This window comes from Malurus melanocephalus, unplaced genomic scaffold (genome assembly GCF_030028575.1).
Source record: "Malurus melanocephalus ecotype Western Australia unplaced genomic scaffold, MMel_1.1 scaffold_209, whole genome shotgun sequence".
Classification (NCBI taxonomy): Eukaryota; Metazoa; Chordata; class Aves; order Passeriformes; family Maluridae; genus Malurus; species Malurus melanocephalus.
This window is the reverse complement of record NW_026623441.1, coordinates 1,091,766-1,115,350: the sequence shown is the minus strand read 5'-3', so window position 1 is coordinate 1,115,350 and position 23,585 is coordinate 1,091,766. Positions and strand designations below refer to the sequence as shown.

At 35.1% G+C, this 23,585-nt stretch overlaps 1 protein-coding gene across 2 annotated transcripts in view; it reads right to left on the bottom strand.

Moving 5' to 3' along the window:
* EXOC2 (exocyst complex component 2) overlaps nt 1-23,585 on the bottom strand; it is a 147,316-nt gene that overhangs the window by 29,875 nt on the left and 93,856 nt on the right. For both annotated transcript variants that reach the window (XM_057373901.1, XM_057373900.1), the window contains exons 16-23: nt 20,722-20,843; nt 17,084-17,145; nt 14,383-14,463; nt 13,382-13,441; nt 12,474-12,535; nt 11,506-11,572; nt 9,410-9,526; nt 5,362-5,503 (exon numbers count right to left, since the gene is read on the bottom strand). In XM_057373901.1, the coding sequence (XP_057229884.1) occupies nt 5,362-5,503; nt 9,410-9,526; nt 11,506-11,572; nt 12,474-12,535; nt 13,382-13,441; nt 14,383-14,463; nt 17,084-17,145; nt 20,722-20,843 (713 nt within the window). The remainder of the gene's footprint in view (nt 1-5,361; nt 5,504-9,409; nt 9,527-11,505; nt 11,573-12,473; nt 12,536-13,381; nt 13,442-14,382; nt 14,464-17,083; nt 17,146-20,721; nt 20,844-23,585) is intronic.

Sequence of the window (23,585 nt, the reverse complement as noted above, 5' to 3'; positions counted from 1 at the left end):
TTAGAATAGCAGCTGCAAATCTGTATGTTTGTGAACTCTGACTGAATGCTGGCTAGACTGCACAGCAGCCAGCATTTCAAAAACAAGTTATGAAGAGATACCACCAAATCTGAATTCCTCAGAAAAATAAATGAACATCAACCTTTTGTGTGGTAAATAAATCCACACACACTCCTGTCTCAAATTAATAAGGTAGTTGCAGAAGTAAACAAATTACATATAAGCAAACTTGCTGTATTATGAAAAGTAATTTGACACTTGCATGCAAAAGCTCACATTAATAATCTCAAAAGACTGAGTGTACACATACAACTACTTTACTTGTATTGAACAAACATTAATACACAGGAATCTTTTCTGTCCAAATTCAGAGCAACCACCTCATTCACTCTCCAGAAGTCTATAGCCTTGCAATTAAAAAAAGATCAATATTTTAATATAAAAAATTGCATAAAAATATAAATAAAAAGTTGCCTAATTTTGTCACGACTAAGACATAACTTTTGCATTTTAAACTAGAAATAAAAAACCCACAACAAAACACAATTTACTACCAAAAAAAAGAAATATGAACAGGAACAAAAAAAAACCCTTGTAAGCTCAACTATCAGGTTTACCAGTATACACAATAAACAATAAAAAACCTACTTGGCAACTGATTAACACTATGTTTCCTATTGTTCCTTTCATCTCTTCTAATTATGTTAATAATGTAGTATAAATTAGAACAGTATTTCAAACAAGAGAAAAGGACTAAACTAGATTTCACTGTTGCTGCATGTTAAAATTGAAGTCTGTGTTGTAAAGACTCAGAAGTCTACACTGAAATTAAAATGAAAACTTAAATGAGTTCTTTATTAACAATAAATCTAATTAAGTTAATAAAACTGCCTTCTAACACCAGCAGTCACACCTTAGATCAAAATAAAGAGCCAAATATAAAACTACTTTGTGCACAAGCTGACATTCAGATCTTTTATGTTCAAAAGAGCATGAATGCTGAAAAACTAAACAGTAAAAGTTTTAGCACATAGGCTAAATGAAAATTTTGCCCATGCAAACAGTTTATMATTTTTTTGTATTTAAAACTGTAAGAAAAAGCATGTGTACAAGGAAATATCTAATAACTATCAGACAATTGCCTAAATGAACAAGGCATAAGCTTCTTCCACACTGACAGAAACATGGTACCACACTAGAATATCACATATTTTTCAAAGCTTGCTTAAAAGGCAGGCATCTTAATTTCATTCTTAATTCTTCTTCAGAACTGATAATTTAATACAGCTCTTCTCAYTCTATTTTCCTATGAATTTCACCATGCAAGGAAGTGTTGTCCCCAGTACTTACAGCTAGATGACTGCAGAGCTACCAATGACAAACAGCATCAAGTATCAAGATTCTTCTGAATGATCTATACCTTACAAGACTTTATCTAGTCAGATAAACCATGAATGCTCAAACAGACAGGATTCAAAGAAGGCATTTTAATAATAAAGGCAAAAATGCTTAAGTGAATTATTTACATGACAGCAAATCCTGTGGACAGAAACCTGCCTACACCTTTTTTTCCCACCCAGATTATGCTTCACTCACTTTTCAAATTCTGTAACAGCTCAGGATAGATTTCTGCCTGTATCAGTTCCACTGAATACAAAACATAGTTGTATCTCCAAATCAGCTGTCATTTTATGAAACAACTCAAGTGTACTCATGTGGGAAAAAGTATTATTTAAAGAATGAATTATAAATGATTGCATTTGTGTAGTTTTTATTTGTATATAATTTTACTGATATGGAAAAGAAAACAAACAAAAAAMCAGACTGGAAGTCAGAAAATTCTCTTACCGAACTGGTCTACATGGCTCAACAACAGAATTGGCAATAAATACATATAATTTCTGTACAAYAAATTTATGTAGATTTAATTCATTTGGCTGATGATGTAGACCTTGACTTTTGAAGCCTTGATTCTCAAAAAGAAACAACGCTGATAGCACTGGAAAGGCAAAACATTCAGGCTATCACTGTGCTACTCAGTAGTATTGCCTATATACAGCATTGCCTGTAGTGCTACAAGTATACAGTAAYACATAAATACATAACTTCTGTAAGTTGTGCAAAGACAGTAATCAGTAATATTAATAGGGTGTTATCCCTAGAGGACAAAAGTGTAAGATTGAGGTGATTTCTTCAATTACATAGCAGCCTCTGGTAAGCTCACTTGTCGAGTGAGTATCAGATTTCTCTGTCCTTTTATTTGCACTTCAAGCCGGTCTCTTGTTTGAAAAATTCCATGCAATCAATTTATATTTCTAAATAAAATAGRATTAATTATATTTTTTTCATTTTTAAATCCTACCCTAATTTATGTTTTTAACTTGCTCATCTAGTCCCCGTTTCCCACCTTGTTTCACCTTCATTCCTCACTTGATAGCAGTCTTCATTGCAAGCTTTTTGTCCCAGTCTGCTCCCTCTCTTGCAGTTACCTTACTTCTATTTCAGCATTAGCATCCATCTACCCAAAAACATTCTTTCCAATAGCCTAGATCAGGTGTAGCACCACTTAGGAACACAACTGAGGCCTAAATAGTTTAACGCCATTCATTTTTTTCCTTTTTGAAATTAAGGTTATAAAAGTCAAGATCTAAACCAGGCAAATGAAATAAATCAAATATTCAAATTTTGCAGTCATAAAGATTACTGAAAACAGATAATAATCCTAACATACAATTTTTTGGGAACAAATCAGTATGTTGCTTTTTAACAAATTGTTGAGTTTATGGTGTGTTTGACTCAAGTTAGACCAACTCCAAGTCATATGTATGCTATTTCAGTTTAATCAAGTAGGTATTTTTCATGCTATTGGAGATTAAGAGTAACATAGAGCTTTGTTTGTTTCGGGTTTTTCCATGAGGAAAATAAAAATATAGCGTGCCTACTGCAGCATTAACTGCATCATTTACATTATGAATGAGCATATTCTCTCAACTAAAATCTTATTGTACAATTTAAAGTTGCTTGTGAATACCAGTTTACTGGAAAAAAAATCAATTACATGACTGTTGGGTGATCTTTTCTTTTTTTGATTGAGCATTGGAAAAAGTCTGAGTCTCATATATCCCGCAAAGAGCCTTTCTTCCATCCAGTCCTTTTCAATAAWGAAGTTCCTCCTCCTTCTCCAAGTGGTTACTTACTAATCACTACTAATGACTAATTTTATCTTCAGAGCACCAAATATTTCCATGGTCAACGAACCATTGCTATAATCAAACAAACTGAAGGTACTCACAGCTACTCTATTGGCTGGGAAGGAGTCAATTTTCTTCTCAGTAGCTTGTATACTACTGTATTTAGGATGAGAATAATGCTGGTAGCACACCCATGATTCAGGCAATGCTTACACTAATTCAAGGACTTTTCAGTTTCTTCTGCTGTCCTGCCAACGAGGGAGTGGAGGGTCCACAAAAATCTGGGAMGGGACACTGCTGGGCAGCTTTTCCAGACTAGCCAAAGGATATTCCACACCATATGTTGTTATGCTCAGTATATAAACAAAAGGGGAAAGCTGGCTGGGGGCAGGCTGGGCACTGGACAGTTGGTGTCAGAGTGATTGTTTTGCATTTGCACCACTTGCTTTTTTTCTTCTTCCTTGTGGTTTATTTATCTTTTTTGTTTTCCTTTTCATTAAAAATTATCATTACTATTTTAATTATTAAACCGTCCTTATCTCAACATGTGTTTTTTATTTTCATCCTTCTGATTTTCTCCCTCATTCCACCAGGTCAGGGGAAGAGTGAGAGAGCTGCTGTGTGGTGCCTAGCTGCGATACTTTTAAACCAATAGTCAGCAGAGTACATTTGACAGAGGTTAATTCATCAGAAAGATGGTTCATCAAGGTGAAGAAGCACAGACCAAGTGTCTGTATGTTCCTTTTTAATGTCTAKCTTGGGGATTAGCAAAAAAACCCCAAACAACTTTTCTACTAYTTCAAATTGGTCAACACTAGATATGTAATCCTGAAGAAGTGCTTCTWATATTCACTGTCTTCATTTTAATTTTGCCGAAAAGTTGCAGAGAATGTGCAAAACTAACAATAAGGTGGACAACAAGAAGGCTAAGGCTTATCTCGATATTAGAAATTCAATATTCCCTTTAAACAAAAAAATATAGACTACAGAATAATCCTAAAGGCAACGTGAGCCAASTGAGTAGATGCCAATGCACTAGATCAAGAAATGATATAAAATGATACAAAAAGTTGAAACTTCTTTGTCTTGGTTAGCTGGTGGGAACACAAATGTGCCAAGTGAAAACATACTTCAAATATGATAAGTTATGTATTATTCAGACACATATTTGAATGTGCAAGATGAATATCTAAGTTACTTCTGCAGTACGTTGTACTGCAGCGTACATTCTRAGAACAAAAATAGGAACAAAAGATGGAAGAAGCACTTTTCACTAAACTAATAAACTCTAAGATCCTTGTGCTTTTAAGCAAACAAGCACCTGCAGCTCTTGCTTCACACATTACCAGCATGCTTCTTGTAATTACCTCCATATCCAATTTTTAAGTACCACAGAATTTACACCAAGTCTGCCATAAACAGCTCTATGAAAAAATCAAAACAAGAATGCACAAATTGTTCAAGACAAGATCCCCTTCAAAATGCCATCTACTATGTCACTGCAACTAATTTCTTCTTGGTATTAACCAGGCATTCATGTGGTAAGGGACTTAGATGCACCAGTTTTAGACAGGAAAAATTACATATTCAAAGGACCCAAGTGTGCACAGTATTCACTACTGTGAAAAAAAGACAGACTCATTTATATTATGCTTCCTCAAAATGGAAGATCTTAAAGCACCTAAACAATGACTAACATCTCAGTCATTTTAAACGCCTTATACCTGCCCTTCAATGGTTTAACATTATGTGCTGAACTACTGTTATAATATGCATTTTCTCATAATTTTACCTGTCCAGAACTGTAATTACATCTATTATCMAAGTAGCCAGATTCTCTTCGAAAATATCCCAAACTACCTCAATGAATTTCATAAGAAAACAGTAAAGATGGCTTTTATAATTCTTTCTATTATATATGAGCAATGAAGCAMAATAATCACAAAAAACAAGTATTAAAGAGATTATCAATAATGAAAGCAGCTTTAATCATTTGGGGGTATTTGAAAAATGATTTAGGAATTAGGTAAAGTCTGTGAGAAAGAACTCATAATGAGAACTTGTCAAAAGTTAAAAACACACACTAGAAAAAAGTTTTTAATTGCACAGTATATTTTAGCTCCTATCAATCACTGTTAAAATAATTTGAATTTAATAAGCAGATATTTACCTGTTGGAACAAGACAATCTTTCCAATCAAAATATCCYGCATAAATGCCAGGTTCTAATGACCCAACTATTGGATCTGCCTTGAATTCAATGTACATTTCAAACAGTCTTTGATCCAGCTCTTTCAAGGATTCCATACTAACCTAAAAAATTAAACAAAAAAAAGAAAGAGAAGGAACATAGTAAATAGTCATTAACTAAAAGAATTTAATCACATATCCAAAAAAATTTCCTCGTGTCTTCTTTAAYTTCAGCAAGAAGTAGCAATTACTGACACATTTCAATTCATAATTACGTATATAAAAACTTAACAAYTTCCATATTATTTGTCCATTCTACCCAGTATAATTTCTTTTCCTGGTTGTATTCAGCAACAGACATTTTTGTGAAAAGTACAAGGAATACCAAAGCAGRCAGATCATTCAGTAAATACCTACTGGCATGATTTTTTTTTCCTGCATGTCAGGAGGTCTTTATCTTGCAAAGTAAACAGCTGAATTTTGTCAGTGCTTTAAAAAATGTCCCTCAAAATTTCCATCCTTACACATGAATATTTTTGTATAATACTTTAGATCAATAAATTTTAATTTTACAGTAGTCTCTGTCTTCTGGAACTGAACATATGAACTTCCCCTCTYTACTTTAAGGAATTTCTGAACAAAAGCAGAGCTGCAGCTCATTAACATCAGCAGAATTCTTCTCTTTAACAGTTCTCCATGCATTTTCTTGTAATTCACACAAATTAGTCACACTGCAAGCTAAGGCAGATAAGGACTGCTTGCTTATTTTATCTGAACAACTTTAAATTTTATACAAGGCTTTTTATCAAACATAGGTGCYCTCTGTAATTATAGCTTCTGCAACAATTCTATAACACAATGCATATCATAAAATGTTGAAGTAGAACACCAGTATCTAAAGATGGTAATGGAAGCTAAATGGAAATAAAATGAAATGAAAATTAAGATGAAAATATCATGTGACTTCTACTGAAATGCATTTGCCTTTATAAAGATGAGCTTAAGCAATACAAAAGTAAAGCTTTTAAACTAGTGTTCATTTTCCTCAACACTTAGGGTAAAAGRTGCACACAGACACACACACAGACACACACACATACATAAATATGAATAACTTCCAGAAGTAAAGGGGTTTAAAAGCGAGGTCTGCTTTAAAAGCAGGTCTCTAGATCAGACTGGGAATTCAGAAGAAGAAAGAAAAGACTCCTCATCACTCCTTTCTAAGGATTTAATACTACAAACTGCAGAATAAGGGTTGAAGCTTATTCACTACACGGATGTCTCTAAGTTGTGCTCTATTCTGGCATGCCTACATCGTTAAATGAAGAGAAAAAGGAACTGCAATATTTGAGTCAGGGAGAGAGTCAGAGAAGCCTTCAGGAATGARAAAACAGTTGTTACTGAGGTCACAGTTGCTGTCAGAAAAGCTGGGATGGTGGAAGTTGGTGCTCAGAAACAAGACACGCCACGAATTTCCTGCTTTTCTATGTGATGAACCTTCTGYAATTTGTCACAAGATGACCTCTATCTCAAAGGCAAGATTTTTATAAGGCATGACAAGATCAAGGCTATTTCCTTCCTCTTTTCATTCTACCTGACTGCCTATTTTCAAAAAGAAGAACACACTTWAAAAGGTACAGAAATCTTACTCTTTTTTCCTCTTGCACAAGTTTCAACRCATTTTTCACTTCAATTTCTTATGATTATGGAGAATAACAACCCTTAGACCATTCCTATTTAGGCTTTAACTGGTGGGAAAAGTAAGTTTGAGTGGGAACTCCTTGCAAATACACACCCATTCAAATAATCTGCTTTGAAACAACTGCTTCACTATTTCTTAGCAGAGTGTTTTAGAATTAAATAATTCCACCTTCTACTTCTGCAGTCATTCAGTTCAAAAGATCATCTGCACATTCATTACAGGATTTTTTGTTTGATACAAGTCCTCTTCAACCTATTCCAAGTTCAATGCACAATTAAAATAGTGGTGGGTAACCTGTTTTTTCATCTGGTAGAAAGATTGCAAGAAAGAAGAATGAATAATTTCTCTGAAACTAATTTTGAGCCCGGGATTAGGGGAAGGAATCAGAGTAGAAGTCCTTAACTGTGCATACCCATTTTCCAGACCCTCAAGTGGGATAAATGCTCATCCAAATATACAATTTTCCCATTGCTGACTTTCTGCTATGAACATACTTGTAAACACAGTTTCCAATTCTTGCATTAAAGACATTTTGAGCCTCTATCCCTCTACCTTATCTAATTATCAAAAGTGCGGAAACAACTTTATTCGGAAGCTTAATCAATAAGCTTGGATTAATTTTATGGGACAAATAATTTTTTCCATTTCCTAATTGACTAAACTGATGATAAAAAGTTGAATTAAAGAATCTTTGCAGGAAAGTACAAGAGTTATGAGTATGTGCCAAGGTGGCATGTGCTAAAAGCRCAGTGTAATGTTTGGCTGCTTTGTGCAATTTTGTATTTGGCACACTAAGAAAAAGAAAAAAAGAAGTAACTGTATAGAATGCAAGGAAATGTTCTTCGCTACCATTTTATAATTTCTGTACTTCAGAGTATTAGATAATAATGATTTTCCTACTAACAATGGCATCTTTAAAAAAGTCAACGCAATATAAGAACAGAGAGTTTTTTACTAAAACACACTACAAAATTCAATTTAAAATTGAATTTATAAAGCTGACAGAATTTAAAAGCATAATTTAGTTTCTGTCTTCTCAGATAAAAACTTCATCTTTTAAAAAATTTGCTAATTATTTATTAAATTTTTTTAATGTAATAGTTAAATAAATTAAAAGCTTTCAGAAGTTTACGTGATAGGACAAAAAACTGAAACAATCAACCCACTCCTCTAAACATCTGTGAGCTTCCATCCTCATTTAAAACTAATAAAGGGCTCAAAAGTTGTCCTCTTATGATGACTACGTAATTATCCAAATTCTCCCARCTGGCAGTAACAATTGATGTGGCCCGGACCTCCAGTACGGCACCAGTCAGAGCTTTCAAAGGGTTAATGCAGACTGGAAATTAATCTGCCACTTCAACATCTGAATTTGGTCATTTATAAAGGTACCAAACGTTTAGTGGCAATGCTTTGATGTGGCTGTGCAAGGCAAGGTGTTGAATACACACATAACAGATGTCTTGGCTGCTTACATACACAACACTAACTGTACCAAGATCAACTCTCAGTAGCAAAAAATGACAATATTCAGAATAATTTTCTATATTGTGCTAACCATACAAATCATAGCAACCCCTTTCAAATGCTATTCAAAATTACTTCAGCCGYAGAAATTCAAGCAACAATTCAGGCATAATGGGACTAAGGATGTACTACATAGTAGAACAACCACTTTGAGTGAAATGCGGTACTCTGTACTGGAAAAGATAACATTTTACTTCCAACCAACAAATATTTCTGTAAATAAACTAGCTTTATGGTCCTAAGGATTAAGTCACAACATTTCTCATAAGAAGTGATTAATCTTTAGAAAAAGGCAGGAAAATGAGACAGCTACTGCCACCCACTTTGACATTTTCGTTCTCTGAAAAAGAAAAAACAACAAAAAAAAMCCCAAAGMACAACAAAAAAAATCGTGAACTAGTTTATGAACAAGAGCTATCAGTAATGCAGATTGCCAATGAAATAATTTATCAAGTATATTCCTGAGATAACAATCTTTTACTCTCTGCATTGAGAGAACACAGTGACATTAAACAGCTTTACTAAGAAATCAGATAAGCTCTGCCATTGAACACACGAGTTGTGAACAAGAGGTCACATTTTCTATACCAGTTACTTAGGCCCTGTGTGAACACACAGAACCATATCCTTGTTGTTGTTGTTGTTGTTGTGTCCAACTGATGCTTGCAGTCCCACTCATTTCTGGAAAACTCACTCAAGGATTGTTTTGGCTGTTTGGACTTGCACCTACTTTCCAAGTAAACCAAATAAAAATCTGTTTCCTTCAAGCAATGATACTTCATTCCAGTGCTCTCACTTACTTGAGTTATTTTATCAACACCTTGAAAGCCATGTTTCTCAAAATGTTCAGCTATATTTAGGAAGGTATGACGTTCCAGGTAACGGCAGTTACTGAGAGCAATTAAAAGTCTCTGCTCCTAAAAATGTAAGAAAAGAAAGAGTATAACAGTTATAAAAAGAAATATCAGCATAACCTACACTGTAAATGTATATAGAGTATTCTACTGATTCTCTGTGCATAATAAACATGCTCATAAATAAAATGGAGKTCAAAAATACTTTTGTCAATAAACCACTGAGAGCTGAATGAATATYTGGTATGATGAGTGAACATGCTTTTTCTTATACGATCCGAAGCATTCATTGGAATAGTTGTGACTAATACAGAACCGTGGTTAAGACTTCTTTACAAAAATGAGGTTTGGATAGCTTTCCAGGAAGTTTTTTCTGGATTTTACTTTGTTTCAAGAAATGTACTAAGAATTATGACCATCATAAAATCAACTGAAGATCATCTTCACTTTCACATAAAGCCAGCTTAAGCAAAGCAAGCAGGTACTGAACAAATACACTCACTGACTCTAAAATACTAGCAGGTTCTGAASTACATTATATAATTTCATCAGGTTGAAGAAATTCTAGATTATTATAACTTATGTCTGTTTTTCAATGATTTTTTTTTTAACTACAAGGGAGTTAAATACATTCTGGAGTGACGATACCACGATTGCCTTTCTCTGATCTTGATATAACAAGGTATCATTTCCAAACCTAGAACCAAATGACACAGAACTACTGTTGAAATAGATTGGGTCTTCCCTCTTTCCCTTTCCTTTTTTCAGGTGCAAACTATTKTTCTACCTCAGATGAAAGCTAAAAATCAACCTAGAAAATATTTTTGAAACAAAATTATTTGACAGTGAAGTCACCATAACAGCACTGATCTGATTAAAAATGGTATTGGTTTTCAGACCCAGCACTCCTGACSGTTTTGTATTTCAGTAACACGATGACTAGGACTGAGATGTGCAGTTGCCTTCTACTTTAGGTTATAATCAGTCAGTAAGCAAACTATTCGAAAAATGAGAATTTAAAAAATACAGTGACCAGTCTTACTCTGACCAGTCACTTTCTCTGTTCTCATTCAAGAAAGAGAAGACAAAATGTCTTGTGATTTACATAAGAAAACGAGACCATGGAACCATGGAAGCCAGACACTGTCTAAAATTATGATTTCTTTTTTTTTAAGTGTTTGCACTTACGACATGTAGGAACGAACCCCAGCCACAAGTTACTAATTAATATCTAATCTTTGTGTTGCAAGAATAAAATGATATAAAGAACTAGTTATTATCGTCTACAATTCAGAAAGTTGGCCCAATTTGGCAATCTGTGATTTTTATTGCAGCAGAAATGCTTATTACTCTTGTAAATTAAGCAAAACCGGGCTTCTGACAACATGCAAAACCTGTACTAAGGAATATTAATTTCACAAGAGGTTCTCAGTAGGTGTTTTGCACGTAAAACCTACATTTTTTCATCAGCTGCTTAACTGGAAGAAAGTACATTAACCAAAGTGCCAAGAACAWAAAAGATCTTCATTCTAATTTCCTAAAAAATTAAAATCAAACAAGCCAAACAAATAACCATTACTTACTCCCAGTAAATTTTCTGGGGAAAACTGTATTACTGAATATCTGTATCTTCGTGGGTTTTAAATAGTAACTAATAATCAGACTGATTCTAATCTAAAACAAGGTCATAAATCAAAAGTCAAATCCTCAGYCACTGACTTAACAACAGTGCTCTTTTCACTGATTTCTGTGATACCATTTTAGTTTCCGAGGACCTGCTTTCAAAAATTCTTTTCATGAGTTATCTTAACACGGTACACTAAGATACTATAAAAAACACTGCTTTCAATAAAAGCCTTATATCCTTTTATTTTCTCATGYTTATATCTAGGAAATGCCTATAGAACACAAAATTGTTCCCTATAAAAAAGGAAAACAAAAGAACCAGTATTTACAATATTTCAACAATAAAAACCAGCCACATTCTTGTATCTTGGAGTAATATTTTCACATCAGCTTTTAGAAATAGAAGTCAAACTTACTGAAGAAAGACTTGATTCTTCATGAATGCTTCCAAACAAATCTGGAGATGAAACATCTACTGAAAGACTAGGAACAGCAAATAAAAAGTRAGTAGTATAGTGCTTTTGATTATTCAATACATGGTGGATTCAAATGAAAAGGAATGGAAGCTTGTTTCCAACCCCCCTTACACCAGATAACACAGCAGCCCATGTTGTTCACTTTCTCCAAGATKACCACAAAGCCTGCAGAAGGAGCTTTGTGCACTGATTGTACTATTCTAGCCACAGAATTTTCCCTTCCTTCCTAAAGCATTTTTCTTTTCTATAATTTCTCTATTTTGCCACAGATTCTGTTTTGCTTTTACACCTATCCAACAAATGATCATCTGATTAGCAAGGAAAAAAAATTGCCTTAAAACCAGAATTAATTAACCCTTTCCAATGCATATTGCTATATTGGCCAAGTCTGGCTTTTCACAAATAAATGTTTGTAACTCTTAAAAGCTCAGGCTACTCTGACTTGTTTTGGTCTCAACAATAAGTGACTCATAGGCATTAAATTGAACAAACAATCTCCATGAATTTAGCAGAAATATGAATAGAATCAGTAAAAACTAGAAGGGAAGAAAAGAAAGGCAGGGATGTTTCACCGTAACTGGACGTTACTTAGTGACAAGTACAACTGACTCCACGTAAAGTCATGTCAAAACCAACACATCTGCTTCAACAGCACACAACTTGTGTCACTGAATAAAATGGTGAAAGTAATATCAATTATCTWGTACAATCTTTATTGCATGATGCCACAAAACTTTTATGACATAAAAAAGTACCTGCCCTTATTTCAAAACATCACTAATCAGAGGCAAAAGTATTCACAAGAAATATAAAATACAGAAGGGATAAAACCACACCTCCACTGAAGTGTAAGWTTTGCACCCACAATTTCAGAATACTACACATTAATCTTATTTCTTTTTACTTACTGTGATGTATCTATGTCACCATCAGGTTTGGTGCTCAGTTGTTCCAAACAATCTATAAAACCCTAGGAAAAAGTAAAGCAAGATCTAAATTTTCTGCCAGAAATAAAAAAAAAAAWTCTCAAATTCACTTTTACTACAGTCAATAAAAGCAGAATAATCATCATCACTTTTTTTTTGTTTTAAACCTTACATAAATACAGTAACATTTTAGTTACTGTTGAATGCATGTTTTTTATACATCATAGCTTACTTGTATGAAAACACAGGAATTCTTAATCCTGGTAAGTCATTTTCATGATGCATGTMAAAAATTATGAAGTGATAATCTCCTGATTTGCAAAGAAAGCATGGTTAACAGTTTTCATGTGTTCAATCTGAACAGTGGATCCCAAATAAAAATTGCAGAAGCTTCACTATAATCCTTTMATTGCTTTGGCTCCTGATTTCTTATTTGAGGAGACTATTAAAATGGTTAAAAAACCTAAAGAATGCTGTTATCTAACCTCAAATAAATATAAAAAACCCCATATTTTCTTACAAAGAACACTGGTTTCTGATACAAAATCTAAAAGCCCAATCTTCAGCTGATGAAAAGCAGCATTTCTCTTACTGCATGTTAGATGGCATCAGCTCAGCATGTATCAATTGTCAGTAAAATCTTGAACAGTCAYATTCAGTAAAGTAGCTGAATGTGCCACTTACCCTCTGAGCATTTGCCACCACCAGATTTAGCTAYTAGGCTCTACCTACTTTTAAAATCAAACATTTCTTAGTATCCCAGAGTGTACCAGAGGAATAACAGTCWTCAACTTAAGCTGCCCTTAAGAGGCAGATGGGTAAGGTACAATGCACACTTTTTTGATGGTTACTTGTGTTGACAATTTCATATTTCAATGTGCTCAAGTTACCTGCATGATCCCAATGCTTAGCTGGCACACATCTTCCTGTGTTTTCTGCTGTTGGAAAACCTGAGGATGCAAGCATATTATTTCAGCAGAACAGTCTCACATGGCCTAATTCTCAAGGAATACCTAAGTAAAGTATCGCTAAAGAGATGACACAGTTAAAGGAATGATTGCTGGGACACAGTGTTTCCTTATGGATTAATTTCAATTTTTCCCCATCTTAAAAAATGGGAGAGAAAATACAAGTCCTAATAAACTGTCTGGAGCAAGCATGAGGAGATAACACAGCAAAAGAAAGGAAATCCTAGTACATGTGATATGTGTCATTGCTGGGTAATGGAATTACAGCAACAGCTCCCAGGATATTTAAAGTTCTTTGCATCCTAAAAAGAAGGATTCACCATGCAGGTGAATTCACTGCAGATTCTTTTAAATAATGCTCATTAAGAAATTAGACAAGTTATGMATAAAGAGTAAATTAAGGGAAGAGAAACGACACCCATACAGCGAGTCCCAAGGGAATTTGGAAAAGTGTTAAACTCGCTTAGAACACTGAAAACTGAAAGAAAGCATCAGTGTTGTTTCAATCAATCAAGGCCTCAAGGTACTGAGTAGATGGGGACAAAAAGCTSAATTTAAATTCTTCAAGTAATTTGGATCTAACACTGAGTGAAGAGTAACTCCTAGGAATGGCCTCTCCCTTCTGTTTTTTTTAAGATGTAAAGTCATGTCTACTGCTATCTGAAAATTACATGAGTAGCGTTTTTTTTCAAAAGAACAGCTTTAGGATTTAAATAAGGTCAATCCACCCCATACATACAAATTACCCTAAACAAAGGAAACACAAACAGAAGTCTAAAAGCTAGCACAAGTGAAAAGGTGTACATGGGAAAAAATGAAGAGGAAAGTTATATCCTTGGATCATTCTCTGAAAGYTCTTTCCATGTAAATTACTTCTGGGTTTCAGAAAAAGAACGAAAATGAAAACATAAATCAAAACTTACACTGGCTTCTCCAGGTTTGCAGTCCAGCACCGTTTTAAGAGATTGCAAGGAATGAATAATGCACTGTTCAAACTGGGATGGCTGAAAGTCAAATGAGTTGGAAGCTGTAGATAAGCGTATTAAATATACACTACAAAAATACATTAAAATTTTCAAGGTATATAGTAAGCTCTTCATTTCCAAATTATACCAAATAAGGGGTGATGGTGGTGAGGGTGGGGGGGAAATCACACTTCAGATATTACCAGAGGACCATTTYGTAGTGATGTGCTTTTGTATGTAAGTTATCTACAGAAGTATTACCACAGATCAATTACACTTGTTTTATTTAAATGAGAGACTTTTAYACAAAACAGCTCCATATAAAAGACTCATGAAAGATTTTTAGAGCTGTTTATGGTACCATTACAAATGCCTGTTGACACACTCCCTGCTCCATGCCTTAATCCAAACTGGGATAGAATTTCGCCTGGGATGTCCAATATTTCTGCACTGTATTTCAGCAACAGGTTTCTAAGAAAATCAGACAGATGCTGCCTTCCTATGGAACAAAAAATAGTTTGAGGGGCTGTTGTTACCTTAAGATTTGTAAACCTGAAATATGCATGTCTGGATAACATGTATCAATTTCACCCTGAAAGTGCAAACAAGTTCACAGCAGAGTCATTAGTCATTCTCTTCTTGTCTTTCTCTCTTTCCTGATAAGTCATAATTTGTTTTTTTTTTTTATGCATCTCTCTGGTGGTATTGGGCGGGAACCGGTTGTACAGGGCAACATGAAGCAGTCACTGCTCCAGAAAAAAGAGATATCATCTTAATAGATTTGGGTCGAAGAAGTGGACAAAAAAGTTTGTAAGCCCTGTAAACCTGCTTTTCATTCAGTAGTTAATGGCATGCCACAAACTTCAGGCTTAGGAGTAACTTTCATTTCTGTAAATKGTAGAGATGGATTGTGAAACTGATGCTCACAAGGCAAAATGAAAATAATGAAAAGAGCCACTAAGACAATCTGTATTTAGTATTTTYGGATCCCTTAAAARAAAAAGTCCAGCAGTAAAGTGCTGCTCTTGGGTTTTTGCATCCACACTATAAAACATCACATCTCGGGAGAAGAAAGTTGTTTAGATATGTGATTCTCTGGATATTATGAAACTGAGAAAACCTGGTTCTGTGTCTCATTTTATCTTTTATCTGGAATATAAATGCTCAAGGAGTCCTCAACCAGTATTTCCTGCAAACTTAAGATACCCTTTCCTCAAGCCCAAAATGTCCCCAAAGAGACAGACTGGCCCTTTTTTATACTGGTTAATTTTTGCTCTAATATTGCCACAATGAACATCACTTTAGGTAAATAACCTTGCTATGACAAAACCTAGTCAACTTCCACCATTAAAATTTGSCATGTTTCAACCATGGCCTCAAAAAGTATCCAGGGAAGTGCTGTATACAAGTTATGAATGGGTGACCTCCCAGTACAAAAAAGACTTATGRAGTTTTTTAATAAAGATGGGAAGATGGGTTAGAACACAGCACAAGCATAAAGAAACAATATTTTTGTGGAAGAACCTTTCCCCCTGCCTTCATTCAATAGAAGTACATAGTGAAAAACAGAAAAGTTAAGGGACTTGCCCACAGCAGCAGCAACTGAAGACCAGAAGCTGTAAATCTGGTTACAGTACTACAACTGCCAACACTCCTTCCTACAGTATGTATATTGTGACTGCTTAATGCCCTCCTACTCAACTTCAAACACATATTTATAGAAGCAAATAAGAACTAAAAAAGTGTGTGGAGCATTCCCTTAGATAACATACACAAAGCAACTCTCCCTCCCACAGGCCTTCTCTGCTTTCGCAGATTGTTTTTAAGTCACACCTACAATGCGCTCACTGTGTTTTAGGCATTACTCATTACTGTTTATTTCCAGAAAGCATATCACTAATTTATCTGAATTTGGTTTCAAGTCATTGGTTGTTTGCATGTAGGCAATCTCCTAATTAGTTGCTTTTCAGTTCAATTATTCATTATAACRTATAAGTGACCTATTTATTTCATTACAGACCAATTCCATGGTAGTGCGCCTACTAAGTCATGAAGCATTTTGATATGAACTGAACTTGTGATCTCAAATCTGATTTTTTCACTTCAATAAACCATCCCTGAGATAAGACACTTAACACTGGAATTTATTATTGTTTATCTCAGCAAACGCATGCTAGAGGTCAGTAGCAATTAGACTGAAACATTTAAATAACCCTACCTAAGGCACAAAGCCATGCTACACATCTTGATGCCTTATTTTTAACGTTTTTCTCTTAATACATAGCCTGCAAAACTTTTATTTATGCTGGTTTTTTGTTTTTTGTTTTGCAACCTCAAAAATAGTGCTCTCCTGCAATCAAGCTTCTATTATTGCTTGATGTTATTTCAAAAATAATTTTTTTAAAGTATAAACGAAAGTTTTTAGAAAGGGAAAAAAATGTGTTTGGTGATGACACCTGTAAAGAAAAACAGGTAACCATTCAAACAATTAAATCTTTTTTCATCTTTTCATATTTTAATAAAACTACAGATATCAGTATGTACACATACAGACAAAATCCAAAGTAATTTAATTTTTGGAGATATAGAGATCAGGTTTTTTACACATGCAAAAAAAATCCAGCAAAGAAAGTGCCTACAAGATACCAAGCATACCCACCAATGATGTCAAACCTTCATTGTCAACAACCCAGTCCTCCTTTTCAGCTAATCTCTTTATATCTATAAGACAGAATAATAGGGGAAAGAAAGGATGGGTGGGGAGAGAAGGTATTAATTTTCATTATTAAAAACTCTTGAACTTGAAAAGATAAACCACAGACACTGGGGATGCAATCCTAGGCATACAAGCAAATAGTACCACAGGCTTCAAAGCCTTCAGCACTCTCAAATGACTAAGAATGGAACTCACACATGGTGTGCTGGTGACACCACACAGAGAAGCACATCTATGATACATGGCAGGACTTGCATGAAGCACATCGTTTACTGGAAAGCTTAGAATTAGAGKAATATTGTGAAGGCTTTGGGATTTTGTTTTGTAAATTTTTAATCACAATATAAAATATTGCATCTAAGAATCCAAGTGTCTAGTCTGTTACACTCCAGCTCTGAATTAAAAATGAAAGAACAACTGCCTAGCGTTTCAGCAAAGGTAAAAAGGACAACATATAATTTATATTCAAAACTATAAAAGAGGTACAGGGTCCCCATTTAGGGTCAAGGATCGACAGTGCTAGATTTTCTCCATGAATACATGAAGGCATAGCAAAAAGCACTCTCTTCCACTGTTCAGAAGGTGTTAACTTAATACAGGCTTACTATATAACTATTTATAAGTTGGGATGTGAATCCAAAATTTGTGCACTATAAAAATACAATTCCTCTATGGACGGCATGCACTGTGCATCATCATTGTATTTTGGGCATAATTGAACTGTACACAGGACAAAGATGAACTTCTGAAGCTTTGGTGAATTGTCTTCCCACCCCACAAATTGGTCATCAGAACTGTCTGTACATCAGGAAACTCCCTTTTAAGTGAGCAAAAATTTCAATTACCATCTCTTCTAAAAATCCAAGAAAAGACGACCTAATGCATGCTAAAAGGTTTCTTCACTATCTAAGTACCTTCTGTAGCTACATTAAGAAGCTTATATGTTATAGTGTCACACTCTGCAATTCTCATGGACATATAGGCTCAGTGAGGATAAAAGGCATTAAGGGATTGTGCAGAATAATGACTCTGTTCACTTTCCTACTTAATTCAACCAATTTTCTTCTAAGGGTTTAGATTGTACTGGTCAGCCTTTACATGTTTTTGTGGCTGCTCACTTTTGCATTCTGTTCTTAGCTAATACAAATATAAAACCCACCAAACTTCTTTGCTCATCAAGTTCCAGTTAAATACATTCAGATAACTCCCCTGTCTAGTCTGGCATTCACACAATTTCTCGTTCATGACCTTTATGACCAGTGATCACATACAGGAGGGAAAGAACGCAGACTGCCTCTTAGGGCCAGAGTGTGTACATGGTGTTTACCAAAAGACAACAAAAAAACCCTGTGTGTGGGTGGGTTWGTTATATTTGAAAAGCTAAAGTGCTCTATTGAATATTTTAACTACATCTGAATATTGAACTACATCTGAATGCCTTTCCCAACTTTCAACAAGCAGCAAGAGATGAGACTGAAGTTTATACCAGCACTTTACTCTTGTATTTCAGAGATATCAGAGAGGTGAAATTCACGTCCGGGGGAGCCTTTTTGACATATGTATTGCAGATATAGCTACTTCTGAGATACATTTACATAGCTCCATGAGAATATCCACTACCTATCCTTTCACTTATTCCCTAATAATAGGAGTTTTTCAAGGGCCCAATTAACCTGGTCATGTGCAGAAATAAATCCCCACTATCTAATACATTCCAGAAGTACAATTTTACTTTAGTGGGCAAAGAAGAAAAAAAAGGGCCCCACAGRTAAGGCACGCAATACAACAGGATGGAATGAAAATTATGATACAAACAGGCATCTTTCCTCCTGTTGGATGCTATAGCCAACACACACAACTGCTTCACTGATAGGGGATGGAAGCAGAGGTTGAGGAAGGCTGCTGTTATGTCTAGACAAAAGAGAGATACATTATCCAGCCCCTAACATACCAGTATCTCGAGGGATCTGATTTCTTTTGATTCAAGAAAAAAAAGCATGAATTGCTTTTACTAAAATCTGAGGCTACCTACCACAAGAGCTTTTCCTAGGCAGAATGTGTGGCCAGMAATCAGAACAAGAAGAGGAGAAATTGAATCTGAACAAAAAACTGGGCTAGTCTCATGTTGCAACATGTAGGCAAAACTAGTAAGACAACAGATTTTCTTCATCATTGGTCATATATTGGAGCTGTCTGGACTGTGCTAGAAGAGCTAGGTAGGTAGCTCAGAAACTGGATAAGCTGAGGACCGTCAACAAAACGTTAAGAGTTAAATACTTCCTTCCTTTGAAAGGGCAAGATATCTGAAGAATCAATCAACTCCCAGACAGAGGAATAAGTCAGTCCAATAAGACCATCCTCATACCACAATTAAAAGGAAAAAAAATCTTTCACCTATCATTAAGAAAAAACAATTGAACTCAATTGTGCTAAGGGATGGAAAGATAAAAAGTTCTCATACTTTAAGTGAAATCTGAAATGGGTGATACTTTACAGAGTTTTACGGAGACAAGACAATGCATGAACTTATTCAGCCAGCTGGCTTGATATTATTGCAGAAAAATACTGTTAATTTTGAAATTTGACTTAATAAAACATTTAAGAGCCAAAAATGCAATTCATATCAATATTGTAACAAATAAACCATAGATACCTAATGACTTGTTGTCATGAAAAGTTTAAAAACTTGCTTAATATAGCCACCTATGCTTGGCCCACTAAAGCCTAGAGTAAAACTCTTCGTTTCATGTCAGCTTACATACAATCATATGTCAAAGATTAAAAGTGATTAAATTGTTTTATTAAAAAGCCCTAGTTTTTTTTTTTTTTTAACATTGAAAGTAAGCAGTCTTTTGGAAAACAAATCCATAACCCTGCTAAGAGAATTAGTAGATCAATCTGCCTGGATTTCAGGAGGGACATTCATTTCCGGAAGATGTACCTCATTCAAATTTAAGTTTTAGAGTTGAATACAAGACAGCAAGAAAAATGGCCTCTGATGGCATAGAGTCACATTAGATTTAGAGAATGTGTAACTGGCCTTCACAATCCAGACATATATGGCAAMAGTTGTGCACACAGCAGGAACCCTGGGGATTAGAATGCTGGTAGAAAGCCTTGGAAATCACACAACTAAAATACTTCATAAAGGGCTGTGGATTGTTCTCGGTTGTTTTGGTTTTGTGTTTTGTTTTTTTTTTTTTTTTGTCTTTGCGAGTGGGACATTGCTTATTTAATTCCTCATATTATAGAAAAACTCCTGAAAGAAAATAAATTATGTTTCCAGCATGGAAAAGCTGCATCATGAGATAAATCAGTTGCATTGTAWAACTGTCTCAACCCAAAGGAAACAAGTCTAACCTACCATATTTATCAGACTGAGGGAAGAAAATACTCATCATGTATTTCTGGCAGACAAATGAAGTATTTGAGGAACTTTTGTGAGATATTACAGAACTCAGAGGGAACTGCTGCTTTTATAACATCTGTAATAAACATGATTACCTTCTAGAACATGGTCTGGCCTAGCTAGGGGCAAAAGAGAATGACAGTAAGCAAAGAGAGCTGCAGCCTTCTATTACCTTCAGCTGTGTGCTGTAAGGTCACAATAATGCAACGTACACGAAGGTCCAAAATTAGATCCTGGATGATCTGAAGCATGTCATTTGGTATCTCGAGTGCAGTAAGAGATTCAGAACTAAGCCTGGAAAACAAATAAAGTTASATGGAAGTGTAAATTTGAACTTTTTTTATGCTGATATAACCTCACTGAATTTTTCAGACATTTCCGACATAAGTAAATGCAATAGCTCCATCCTCAGTGTATTTTTGAAAATGAATTATCCCATTCTGAGATTAATTATTTACTTAATTCAGAAGATTGCAAATGCAGATTTATCTTTCTCTAACATTGTAATAATGTCATCACACCAACATGCCAACTTTTTCTACTGTCTTCTTGCACTTCTCTACTTGCCTTTCTGCCTCCATGTCTTGTCTTATGATACAAGAATAATCTTTTTGGAACAGAAATAGCGTTTTTGTTGTTTTTAAGTGAATGTCTAGATCAAATACAAGATTCACAACATGGGTTCTGAGATACTTTTTACCTGCATGACCACAGTAACAGTGATTAAACTGCCATAAATGGTGATGTGGCTGTGCATCAGACTGCAAATAACAGGCACATTTAAGGAGCCAAAATACAGCTACTGCACCATGTGCAGACTGAATTCATCCACTATTTTGCTTCCAACTCTGACCCGGCACAAATCACCGGTACTACAGGTAAGGAAGGAGACATGGATTTCTGTTTTTTTTTCCTTTTGAAATAGTAACAGCAGCTGCTTGCAAGAATTAGCATTTCAGCTTTCAACTAAAAGTCTCCAGACTGTGCTCAGTCAGGGGCACAGAGCGAGGTTCACTGCTTTTATCCAACTTCTGGATATGTAAGCAAGGACAATTCAAAGGCAATCACAGCCTTCTGCCCTACTGCTAATAYTGAGGAAAGCACAGGTAATAGAGAGTCCTAAAGTGGAGGAAGAGGAAAGCACAGGCAAACAAATGAAACATGTCCARTCATCCACCTGTAGGCTCCAGTTCCATCCCCCTAGTATTGGGTATAAACCATCAAACCCTCACCATTAACCACACTCACTCCACCCAGCACAACTATTGAATTAGTAGATTAGAAAAATCTGTACATCTCAGCCAGCCAGGAAACACAATGTAAATATCCACCTGTGAGAAATTTAAGTTACTTCAGATTGCACAGAAACTCTTTACTTTAGAGTTGATTCCATTTCTGTCAGCACACAGCTGTCACATCCCTAAAATCATCCCTTTTCTCATACAATACACCCTAACAAACATGTACCTCTTACACCTTTATAGTAAGGTGAAAGTCTTGCCAGCAATGGCTCATTTGATTGCACAATTTTAATTTATTCTCTGGAACCTACTCATTCYGGGCAATGACAGAAACAGGTACAAGAGAAAGACTGTGCAACCACCTGTGTGATACACCAAGTATGTATGTGTGATATCAGCTATGTAATACATACAAATGAGCAGAAAAATTAAGATCACATAGATGTAATGACAACTCCTTGTCATCTAATACTGTGAGTTTTATCACTCTTAAATACAGTAAATCATATGTGAGATGACAGAAAAGAGTAAAATTCTATCATGTGCTTCATAATGACTTTCAGTGACAAACTGTGAAAATAATGTTTAAGCTATTGCATAACTTAGCAGCAAATAAAGGTCTCAGGCAATGTGCAGACTCTTCTTGGGAATAGCCCACCTTCATCGTTGGTGAGTCACAAGAATCTGTCAGACTGTCAAAGTGTGGGGRCTTGAAAATTAACTTACTTGAAGCACTTGCATAAACTTCTGACCTGGTCATAACTGGTCAGTACCCTAGGCTGGTATGTTCCATTCCTCTTCTCCAGATGTCCAGAGATTTTCTTCTCTACTTTTGATCACTTTGCCATGAAGTCTAGCCCACTTTACTCAAGTGCCATCGCTAAGAACACAAGGTGGGGAAAGGAGTGGGAGGGAGCAAGGATTTCCCCAGCTCTCAGTTCAGTTGTTCATTACAAGGGTAGTGCCCGGAAAGCAAAGGAGATTCTCTGAAAAAGCCTTCTTACAGCCTGTAACCTCAGCCTGGATCTTATCTCAGATGGMAGGAGCACAACCAACTTTTAGAGAATCTGTTGATTACAATTTTCAAGTCAAGTGTCAAAGTCTAGAATTTTATAATTTGAATGAAACTTATGGATTGCTTCTCATAAAAAGGTAACACCAGTGCCCCTTTTTAATCTTTTCATCAAATATCAAGTCAGCTCCTTCTTAAATGGAAAGCATTCCATAAAATCCAGCCAGAATAACAACCTTCACATAGAAATATTTTTCTAAATGGTTACAGTAAATTTCTAAATGGTTACAGATAATGTAAGTGACAACTGACTGAGAGAAAGTGTTAAACAGACTTGACAACAGGTGTGTATCACTGCTAGCCCCATCTGCAATAAGAATATCTATACATTATTGTACCCCTTTCTTTTCCTCATCTGTGCTTTGCCTGTTACCTGCTTTGAAAACTCTCAATAAAAAGTACAGTACCATATCCAGATACTATTCCAGGTATTACAAATGAAAGCAAATTTTGTATGCTAGTGAGTAATTTTTTCAATTAATGAAATGTGAATTATTAATTTGATAAACAAATAAAAGCAGAATGGTATTATAAGCAGGAGTAYCACACTAAACAATTGTAATGGTGAATTATGATCTAAGAATGATAYCACAGTAAGAAAAATGGTATTTTCACCCATTTCATCAATGATGGGAAGACATGTAGCAAATTATGCAAATAATTGCTTTCTACCCTAAAGAATCAAATCCTGTTTCATTGACTGAACGTCTATGCTATGCCAGG